General features: G+C 39.7%; 2 protein-coding genes across 3 annotated transcripts in view; both read right to left on the bottom strand.

The window, feature by feature from the left end:
- The window catches only part of LOC119617360 (protocadherin alpha-6-like), a 3,205-nt gene extending 688 nt beyond the window's left edge, over window positions 1-2,517 (bottom strand). The window contains exon 1 of the mRNA XM_037977518.1: window positions 2-2,517. Within this exon, the coding sequence (XP_037833446.1) occupies window positions 2-1,705 (1,704 nt within the window). The 5' untranslated portion in view covers window positions 1,706-2,517. The remainder of the gene's footprint in view (window position 1) is intronic.
- LOC108242369 (protocadherin alpha-C2) overlaps window positions 1-8,473 on the bottom strand; it is a 164,225-nt gene extending 155,752 nt beyond the window's left edge. The window contains exon 1 of one of the 2 annotated variants that reach the window (XM_037977298.1): window positions 5,995-8,473. In XM_037977298.1, coding sequence (XP_037833226.1) covers window positions 5,995-8,355 — 2,361 coding nt within the window. In that variant the 5' untranslated portion in view covers window positions 8,356-8,473. Of the gene's footprint in view, window positions 1-2,559; window positions 5,052-5,994 lie in introns of those variants that run through there. The other variant, XM_037977304.1, reaches the window with a different exon arrangement.
- Between the last annotated feature and the right edge of the window lie 2,984 nt (window positions 8,474-11,457).

Raw genomic sequence — 11,457 nt, 5'->3', positions numbered from 1 at the left:
TCAGTGACGGAGCTCCAGAATCTGTGGCCACAACTTGGAACTGGAAGGTTTTCAGAGTTTCAAAGTCGAAGCTTTTCAGCGCAGTAATTTGTCCGTTTTCTGAGTTTATATTTAGGTAAGCTGTCACATCATTTTTACTCCCTTCTCTCAAAATATGATATGAAATAGCTGCATTTTCATTCAAATCATTGTCCGTAGCGCTTACAAATAATATTGACGTTCCTGCAACGTTATTTTCTTTTAGGTACACGTGTAATGGATTTTGGGGAAACTCTGGTTTGTTGTCATTTACGTCTGATATTTCAATGCTTAGTGATTTAAAAGTAGATAACGGAGGGTCACCACAGTCTGTAGTTTTTATTTTTATTTCATAATGCGTCAGTGACTCTCGATCCAAAACGCTTTTTGTAACAACTGAATATATATTCTCTTTATATGATGGCTTTAACTCAAAAGGTACTTCATTAATTATGCTTGGTATAACCTTTCCATTCAAACCAGAGTCTTTATCCACCAAACTAATTAGAGAAATAACTGTGCCAGGTTTTGAGTCTTCTGACACTTTATTTGAAAGGGAAGTGATTTCTATTTCCGGTGGATTATCATTGATATCTATAATTTTAATTATTACTCGACACTCACCCGTTAATGGAGGTGTTCCTTTATCAGATGCCTCAACATCTAGTTCATAAACGTCCTTTTCTTCATAGTCAACTAAACCTTTCACTGTGATTTCTCCCGTTAACTTGTTCAATTCAAAAATATCATAAACCCTCCGTGACAAAGTCTTCCCAAGACTGTACTCAACTTCTCCGTTCCTGCCTTCATCCAGATCCTTCGCATCCATTTTAAACACTGACGTGCCCACCTGAATGTTTTCTTTTATTGAGAGTTCATACATTTCTTTACTAAATATCGGACGGTTGTCATTTATGTCAAGAACAATTATAGAAATATTTAGCCTGCCGGATTTTGGCGGTTTACCCCCATCTAGTACTGTAACTACGAAGGTGTGCTTGGTCTTTTGTTCTCTATCTAACGATTTTTTGAGCACTAAAAATGGTATCAGACCTGCATCACTTTGACGGATATTAATTTCAAAATAATCATTAGGCGTTAAAGTATACGTACGGATTGAATTGATTCCTGCATCTGGATCTTGAGCAGCGTGAAGCTGAAATCTTTTCCCCGGCAGCGTCAGTTCCCCTATTTCAATTGTTTGCTGTTTTTCCGGAAAACTGGGAGAATTATCATTAACATCAGTAATTTCTACTGTGACATAATGCATTTCCAAAGGGTTCTCAACAAGAATTTTGAGCTCTATCAGACACGCACCGCTCCCTTCACAGAGCTCCTCTCTATCGATGTGATTGCTGACGTGCAGAGCGCCATTGTTCTGATTTACGTCGAAAATAGCCTCCTTACGACCAGATACAACACGGAATAGACGATCAGTCAAAGATGTGATGTCAAGCCCAAGATCTTTAGCAACATTTCCAACCACACTACCTTCTTTTACTTCCTCTGGAACAGAGTATCTTATCTGAGCCGAAGCGTCTCGTCCTGAAAAAAGCAGCAAGGAAAAATAAAAGACGAACGAGGAACAGCTCCCTCCTTTAGTTTTGGTAGAGGCGTCCATTGTTATCCAGCAACAAATATATTCACAAAGTAACCTTTTAGTACAGAGAAAGTACATAGCAATCATCCAAACCCTCCATGTTAACAGAAACACTGACACGATTTTATCCACTGGTGTATTGGAATAAAGTGATGCTCTCGAATGAGATGACAGAGAGAAGGTTGTGAAGGGTGGACCAAGGTAGTTTAAGGTTATCTGATTTAATAGTGACACCCAGGGGTTAAAACGAGAAGCAGTCACATATTTTATTATGCTGTGAGGTATGATAAAATAAGGAATATAACATTAGCCAGCTATATATAAAAAAACTTTTTAGGAATTTGACTTTAAATAATTTTGCTTGCTGTTCTGCCTTTCATGACATCTTCTCCTTTCATGCATTTGCCAAAATAATACGGCTCTTTGTTTGTTATTACAATAAAAGACCAGCATCTTTTCTTTTTCTTTTTTTATGAATAGATAGTAAACTAGTCTTTCTCAGCACCTTGGACAGCTGTCTCACTTGCAGGCCAAAACTATGTTAAATCCCTTTCCTATGAAGTAATTGTTCTTTCTCAGCCTCAAAATAAAAAGAAAAACCAAAAAAAAAAAGAAAACACCGACCACAAAAGTTAAATCCACGTTAAAAAAATAGAAAATAGAAAAATGTACTTCTTTTTAGACAAGTTGGTCTGCAAGTTGACAGTTTGTTGATATTGACAAAATAAGTGAGCATCCTTCCTAACATACATACAGTTAGTCTCAAGTCAGAAAAACAGCATTGCCATATTGCTTTAGTATTTATTATTAAAAACAAATATTATAATTTATAAGAAAAAATTCCAAACAAGACAGGTCAAAGCGATGACGACAATCCAGAAAACAGTGGAAAAATCATCTCAAACACAAAACCCCCTTTTTAAAAACATCATAAATCTTACCTCCTCAGATGTTTTCCTCCTGTCAGGCAGCACAAGTGTGTTTGCATGACTTCCAGGTACTATAGTGGATCCTATACTCATCCTGGGGCCAACTAACATGTACCGTTTGTCTCCAGATCTGTACTGGATGCTGTGACACAGTGTCCCATCATATTTAGGCTCTTGCAGATATTTAGAAGTATAGTCTGTGGATTTGGAGCACTGCATTGCAATCAGCCCGATGATGCTGATGAGGAACAGAACTGAAACTGAGCCCAAAGTGATGATGAGGTAAAAAGTCACGTTATTCTCCTCATCATCTTTTGCTGCACTTTTGACATCCGAAGCTGCAAAAGCCTCTTTGGGCTCCACCAGTTTGACAATGACAGTAGCTGTTGCTGAGAGGGAAACGTTGCCATTGTCTTTGACCAGTATGAGCAGTTTATGCTCAGCCTCGTCTGTCTCTGTGAATGAGCGCAGTGTTCTGATCTGTCCTGTGTAGCGGTCCAAACCAAAGAGACTGTGGTCAGTAACTTCCTGCAGTGAGAACAGCAGCCAGCCATTATATCCTATATCTGCATCATATGCTCTGACTTTAGTCACCAAGTGCCCTGCGTTGACGTTGCGGTGAATCTCCTCCACACCTTCAGCAGAACCGTTCGAGCTGACTGGATACAGGATGACTGGAGCGTTGTCGTTCTGATCCAGAATGAACACGTTCACTGTCACGTTGCTGCTCAGTGACGGAGCTCCAGAATCTGTGGCCACAACTTGGAACTGGAAGGTTTTCAGAGTTTCAAAGTCGAAACTTTTCAGTGCGGTTATCTGTCCACTCTCAGCATGTATATTCATAAAGGATGCCATGTCTTTATGACCACCCTCACCTTTCACTAAACAGTACGATACAATAGCGTTTTCGTTTAAATCTTTATCAGAAGCACTCACAGAAAATATAGATGCGCCAGGAGCATTGTTTTCTGTCAAATATAATTCCAGCGGACTGTGTAAGAATTTAGGTGCATTATCATTTACATCCGAAACCTTAATGCTCAAAGTTTTTAATGTGGAGAGAGCTGGCTCTCCACAATCAGTAGCTGTTAATAAAATGTCATAATGTGACACAGCTTCCCTGTCTAATTTTTCTTTTGTTACTAATGAATACATGTTTTCTTTAAATGATGGTTTTAATTCAAACGGAACGTTTTCTGTTAGGCGACATACGACTTTGCCATTTATGCCAGAATCACTGTCTGTTACACTAATCAGAGCAACAACTGTCCCAAGTTTGGAATCCTCTGGAACCATACTGGATAGTGATGTTATGTCTATTTCTGGCTTATTATCATTGACATCTTGGATTTTTATTATGACTCTACAGTCAGTTGTCATTGGTGGTGTGCCTTTATCAGAGGCTTGGATGTCTAGCTTGTAAACATGAGCTGTCTCATAATCTATTAGACCATTAACTCGAATTTCTCCTGTTTGTCTATATAGACTGAATAGTTTTAAAACATCTGGATTAACATCATCTCCAAATGCATATTCAACATTTCCATTAAGTCCCTCGTCCAGATCAGTTGCTTGGACTTGTATTACAATCGTATTTATGGCTGTGTTTTCTTGTAATACAACAGAATACACATCTTTAGAAAAAATAGGCCTGTTATCGTTGATATCAAGGACTTTTACTGTAATGTTGAGATTAGCTGAATGAGGTGGTGTTCCTCCATCTATAGCTGTTAAAATTAGGCTGTGGTTTGTTTTCTGCTCTCTGTCCAGCTGCCTCTGCAGCACTAAGAAAGGGACTTTGTCCTCATCTCTGTCTCTAATTTCTAAATGAAAATGTTCATTTTGACTCAGTTTGTAGCGTTGGACAGAATTGATTCCAGCATCTGGATCACGAGCGCCGGGAAGCTGAAATCGGGCTCCAGGCGCAGTCAATTCCGATATTTCTACCACCTTTTCTTTTTCTGCAAAACTCGGAGCGTGGTCGTTTGCATCTATTATTTCCACAGTGACATAATGAACCTCAAGTGGATTTTCCACAACAATTTTAAGATCTGTTAGACATGCAGCATTTCTGTCGCACAGCTGCTCCCGGTCAATATTCGTATGGACAAACAGAACCCCATTTTTCGGGTTTACCTCGAACAGTGCGCCGTCAGCTCCAGACACAATACGGAAACGTCTGTTCGTCAACGTGCTGACATCGAGGCCTAAATCCTTGGCAACGTTTCCTATCACAGCTCCCACTTTAACCTCCTCTGGTGTGGAGTATTTTATTTGCGCTAAAATCAGCGCCGTGCGGCTCAAAAGCAGAAAGAAAAACAGCGTGCGGGACCAAGACGTCATTTTAGCTCCTTTTCCTTTGTCTCTGCTGGCATAATCATTCAAAACGTCGCCCACAAATCTTATCCACGTTAAGAATTAAAAAAATTGAAAAGGATTTAATTTTAAAAAATGGTGTCTGAGAGAAGTTTGTGCAGTCTATCTCCAAAATGATGGCGTTCTTTGTGCTCGAACGTTGAAATCAAATTTTACCAGGGGCAGAGTCTGTTCTGAGGGAACCTTTAATCTTTCCCTAATGTAACACTGACACCTAGAGAACCACTGATTGCTTACATCTAAAAATAATCACGTTGAAAAACACAAGATTTATACAAAACCTTCAAATGAAATACAGCCAAACGAAGCGCTCTGAACACAAGTTTGAGTTCTCAAAGCAAAAACAATATGGCAGAAACAAACAAAAAAATGGCGTGACTTTGAATATGATATGTAATTTGCTTTTTGTCAGTGGTCCTATCACTGCTGACTGTCTATCTGGAAAGAACGTTATTATGAGCGCATTTTATAGGGTTCGTGTTAAAAAAAGGTTTCATAAACGTATCAGCCCATGGATAGAGAAACGCGTTCTGAAGTGCTTTGTTTCCGTGTGTTTAATCCATAAAATGAAACCACTTTCACTCCTTATGACTCCGTTTATGTATGTTAAAAATGAAATACAAAATAACGAAATCACCACAATGTGAAAAAAATGCATACGAAAACAAAAGATAAAAAAAGAAAATGCGTTCGTAAAAAAAGAAATCATCAAATCATACCAAAGACTGACTGAAACCAATACGGTTATCCTTCCATTCTAAAGAAACTTCATTCAACTTAGTTCATTTATAATGGGCAAAATTACAAGAAGAGTTATCTCAGGACACTACATCTACCGAGAAGAAACAAGTGCAAATCATAAAAACATTCCGCCCCAAAAGAGATACTAAATTAAATCTCCTTACAATCAATCCAGTCCATATAAAACAATACAATTACCATCAGAAGGCCGACATTATAAAATATCAAATTGTAAAAACGTGTTAAGGGAAGTCAGCAAACAACAACAGCAGGACAGATTCACGTTATGTTAAGTCAAGCAAAATTACAACAATTCTGACATATTCTTACCTCCTCAGATGTTTTCCTCCTGTCAGGTAGCACCAATGTATTTGCATGACTTCCAGGTACTATAGTAGATCCTATACTCATTCTAGGTCCAACTAACATGTACCGTTTGTCTCCTGATCTGTACTGGATGCTATGACACAGTGTCCCATCATAATTAGGCTCTTGCAGATATTTAGAAGTATAGTCTGTGGATTTGGAGCACTGCATTGCAATCAGGACGATGATGCTGATGAGGAACAGAACTGAAACTGAGCCCAAAGTGATGATGAGGTAAAAAGTCACGTTGTTCTCCTCATCATCTTTTGCTGCACTTTTGACATCCGAAGCTGCAAAAGCTTCTTTGGGTTCAACCAGTTTGACAATGACAGTAGCTGTTGCTGAGAGGGAAACGTTGCCGTTGTCTTTGACCAGTATGAGCAGTTTATGCTCAGCCTCGTCTGTCTCTGTGAATGAGCGCAGTGTTCTGATCTGTCCTGTGTAGCGGTCCAAACCAAAGAGACTGTGGTCAGTAACTTCCTGCAGTGAGAACAGCAGCCAGCCATTATATCCTATATCAGCGTCATAGGCTCTGACTTTAGTCACCAAGTGTCCTGCGTTGACGTTGCGGGGAATCTCCTCCACACCTTCAGCAGAACCGTTCGAGCTGACTGGATACAGGATGACTGGAGGGTTGTCGTTCTGATCCAGAATGAACACGTTCACTGTCACGTTGCTGCTCAGTGACGGAGCTCCAGAATCTGTGGCCACAACTTGGAACTGGAAGGTTTTCAGAGTTTCAAAGTCGAAACTCTTAAGTGCTGATATGTTTCCGTTTTCTGAATTTATATTAAGAAAGGACATTATATCATTTTGACGCCCGACTCTCACGATATGATATGAAATAACTGCATTTTCATTTACGTCTTTGTCCGCGGCGCTCACACTAAATATGAAATTTCCTGCTACGTTATTTTCTGACAGGTAAAAGTTTACTGGATTTTGAGGGAACTGGGGCGTGTTGTCATTTATGTCTGTTACCTGAATTGTGATTGTTTTAAAAGCAGATAATGAGGGCTCACCACAGTCAGTTGCTTTGATTGTAATTTCATAACTAGAAATCTCTTCTCGGTCCAAAAGTCCTTTTGTAACAACTGAATATGTATTTTCTTTGTAAGATGGCTTTAATTCAAAGGGAACCTCTGAGGTTATGCTTGAAAATATTTTACCATTGAGACTTGAATCTTTATCTTTTACACTAATTAGAGAAATAATTGTGCCAGGCTTTGTGTCTTCAGGTACTTGGTTTGAAAGTGATGTTATGTCTATCTCAGGTGGATTATCATTTAGATCTTTTATTTTTATAACGAGTCTACACTCACCCGTTAATGGAGGAGTTCCTTTATCGGATGCCTCAATGTCCAGTTTATAAACATCGTTTTCTTCATAATCAACAGCACCTTTAACTCTTAACTCTCCTGTGATTTTATCTAGTTCAAAAATATCATAGACTTTTTTCTTAAGTGTTTTTCCAAGGCTGTATTCAATTTCACTATTGGTTCCTTCATCTGGATCTGTTGCATTTGTTTTAAATATTGAAACACCGATTCCTATATTTTCTTCTATATCAATTTGATATGTCTCCTGACTAAATTTAGGACGGTTATCATTACTATCCAGAACAATAACAGAAACATTTAATGTTCCCGATCTCGGAGGTTTACCTCCATCTACAGCCGTTACATATAATGTATGTTTGCTCTTTTGTTCTCTGTCTAAAGACTTCTTTAGAACTAAAAACGGTATTTTATCCTCATCGCTTTGCCTGACATCTATTTCAAAGTGTTCATTTGACGATAACATGTACGTACGTATTGAGTTAGATCCTGCATCTGGATCACGAGCAGCGTGCAGCTGGAATCGTCTCCCTGGTGATGTTTGTTCACCTATCTCAAAGCTCTGTTCTTTCTCAGGGAAAACAGGGGAGTGATCATTTACATCCTTAATTTCTACAACCACGTAATGTATCTCCAAAGGGTTTTCCACTATGATCTTCAGCTCCATTAGGCACGCACCACTTCCCTGACACAGCTCTTCTCTGTCGATTTTCTTAAAGACAAATAGATCCCCATTGTCATGGCTTACATCAAAAAACACGTTCTTGTTTTCAGACACAACGCGAAACCGTCGGTCAGATAAGGAGGTGATTTCCAAGCCGAGATCCTTTGCAACATTTCCCACAACAGTTCCATCCTTTACTTCCTCTGCGACGGAGTATCTTGTTTCTGCCAAAACCTGCTTTCCGACGAACAACAAGGCCAAACGCAAAGCAAATCCGAGGAATCTCTGTCCTCCACTCCGAGTTTTTGTCCCCATAATCATCATCCAACAATATAGGGCTAACCTAACGCACAGTATCTACTCGACCACTTTCATTGTGCGTCGCAAATAGTTTAATTGAACAGCACGTTTCGATCGTGTGGCAAACGCAAATGATAGACCTTCTCTGCTCGTTTCAAACAAAAGGTTTGTGAGGGGACGGGCAAAGTGTAGTCTGGTTTCTCAGTATAATACTGACATCTTGAGGCTACGATGGGCAGTTCTGAATTCAGAAACCAACATAAATAATTAAAAATTGTTAAATCTTTAGAACTTAATTGTTAAACTAAAAAAACGTACTTACAAATTACCTCCTTTGCCATTTTTACATCAGATGTTTGCTGTGCAGATATATTCAATCATAAAAAGGTGGAAAGCGCGGTACACAGAAGTAATTCAGATAACCCCGACTAAAAAAGAAACGTTTTTAAAAGTGAACGATTTTTTTTTCTTTTTTTTTTTTTTTTGTTCAACACAAAGACTTAAAATAAAATTTTAATAAATAACTTTGATTCAAGTAGCGCTATTTAAATATGATGGCTTCGAGGTCTCGTCGGGCTGTTGAGTGTTACACACTCGGCTTTGCGCAGAACGAAACAAACAAACAAAGAAATAAAATGAGAATATCTACGCTTATTAATACATAAATTGCAATGAAAACTAAGAAATAATCTTCTTTTGTCACGCAACAAAGAAAAACTGTTTTCCTCCTTTTTGAATGTTGAGGTGCTGAAGTGACAGTTCCAGATGGTGCTGCCGACAAGTTTTCGCCGAAGAACTTTTTTATTTTCAAATCCACTTAAAATTCATAACAAATTCAGGAAAAAATACAGCAATTCAAAGTTTTTGAATAATTATTTTCCTTAAAAATAAACCAGACATTTAACACCGTGTCACTCATGCTAACAGATTTCCGTCAAAACTTCCAACGCATCCCATTTCTGCACAAGTAAAGCACCATTGATATAAATTAGTAAAATAAATGTTTGTCCAAACTGATCTCCGTTTTGAAAGTTGAGGTGCTTAACCTTCCTATGGTGTTAGGGTCCCTACGGACCCGTTTTGAGTTTTAGCATGCATAAAAGTACTTCATACATTTGTTTTTTGCGTTGAAACTTTTTGACTTTGTCAGGGACTTCCATTTAAACAAAGTAAAATTTTTTTTTTTTTTTTACTAAATTATAAAGTGCTCTGGTGAAAAAATGACTTTTGTGGTGTTCGGGTCATTTGTGACCCGGTTAAAATTTTCGATTATAAAACAATAAAAAAATGCCAAAAATTAAATCATAAACACACAATCAACCAACAGCCTCTTCCTCCAACCACTTGAAGTTCATTTAGGGGCTTTTCTCTTTGCCTTTTTGCGAGAACAAACAAAGGGAGACATGTCCAGGCTTGTCAAGCCATTTGAGTGTAGACGTGGTGACTTGCAGAGTACACATCTCCAATTCACAGGATGCAACAATGAGAAGATTCACTGTAAATGAAGCTTTGGATCACATCTTTGCTGCAAATGAGGCAGAGGACACACAGGATTTTAGCGATGGAGATGAGCAGGCCTCTGAGAACGAAGATGATGTGGAGTACCAATTGGAAGAAACAGACACAACTGATCAGTCTGAAGAGGAGGTCACTGGTGCTGAAGCTGCTCCTGCTGAATCATTCCAATCCAAACGTGGCAACATCCGTTGGAGCACAGTTCCTCCTGATGTGCATGGAAGGACAGCTGCTGCAAACATCATCAAAATGACCCCTGGGGTCACGAGGTTTGCTGTGACAAGAGTAAGTGACATCAAGATGTGCTTTGATCTTTTTTTGCCATTGTCACTAAAAAAAGTCATAATTGCTATGACAAACCTTGAGGGGAAAAAAGTCCATGGCAACACTTGGAAAGACATTGATGAGACGTACCTGGATGCCTACATTGGTGTTCTCCTCCTTGCTGGAGTTTACAGATCCAGCAATGAGGCAACTGAGAGTCTCTGGAATGCATCAACGGGCAGAAATATTTTCCGGGCAACAATGTCTCTTCGGACCTTTCAGATGATCTCAAGAGTCCTCAGATTTGACAATCGAGACACCAGAGCAAAATCTGACAAGCTTGCTCCCATCAGGGATGTTTGGGAGAGATGGGTGCAACTCCTTCCACTGATGTTCAACCCAGGGCCAGAGGTGACAGTGGATGAACGTTTTCTCCCTTTCCGAGGAAAATGCCCGTTCCGGCAATACATGCCTAGCAAGCCAGGCAAATATGGCATAAAAATCTGGGCAGCCTGTGATGCTAAAACAAGCTATGCGTGGAACCTACAGATTTACACAGGCAAATCTGCAAGCGGCATCCCTGAAAAAAACCAAGGAAAACGTGTAGTCCTCGATTTGACTACTGGACTGCAGGGTCACAACATCACTTGTGACAATTTTTTTTACCAGCTATGACCTTGGACAAGAACTTCTCAGGAGGAAACTCACCATGGTGGGCACAGTAAAAAAAAATAAACCTGAGCTGCCTGCTGAAATGTTGCTGGTGAAGGACAGGGCTCCACTTTCCTCCAAATTTGTTTTCACAGATACCACCACTGTTGTTTCATACTGTCCAAAAAAACGACGGAATGTGATACTGATGTCCACTCTTCATAAAGATGCTGCCGTGTCATCAGGAAGTGACAAAAAGCCCATAATCATCCTGGACTACAACAAAAACAAAGGAGGAGTGGACAATCTGGACAAGCTGACTGCCACCTACACTTGCCAGCGAATGACCAGGAGATGGCCAATGGTTGTGTTTTACAACATCCTCAATGTGTCTGCATACAATGCATTTGTGTTGTGGACCCATATTCACCAAGGGTGGAATTCAACCCAAAACACCAAGCGGAGAATGTTTCTTGAGGAGCTCGGGAATTCCCTTGTCAAGCCGCACATTGAGCAACGGGAACGGGTGCCCCGAGAGCCAGCTGCTGCAGACTTGGTCAGACAGCTGCAGTGGTCACCAAACACGCCATCCACATCCACAGCAACAAGAAGAGCATCAGCATCACCTTCCCCCTCAGCAGCCAGCCCTGCCTCAAGCACTCCATCCACAGCCACAATGCCAGTGAGACCACCTCG

Source organism: Kryptolebias marmoratus, linkage group LG9, assembly GCF_001649575.2.
Source record: "Kryptolebias marmoratus isolate JLee-2015 linkage group LG9, ASM164957v2, whole genome shotgun sequence".
In the NCBI taxonomy this organism is placed as follows: Eukaryota; Metazoa; Chordata; class Actinopteri; order Cyprinodontiformes; family Rivulidae; genus Kryptolebias; species Kryptolebias marmoratus.
The sequence above is the reverse complement of the archived record's forward strand: the minus strand, read 5'-3'. Positions and strand labels throughout refer to the sequence as shown.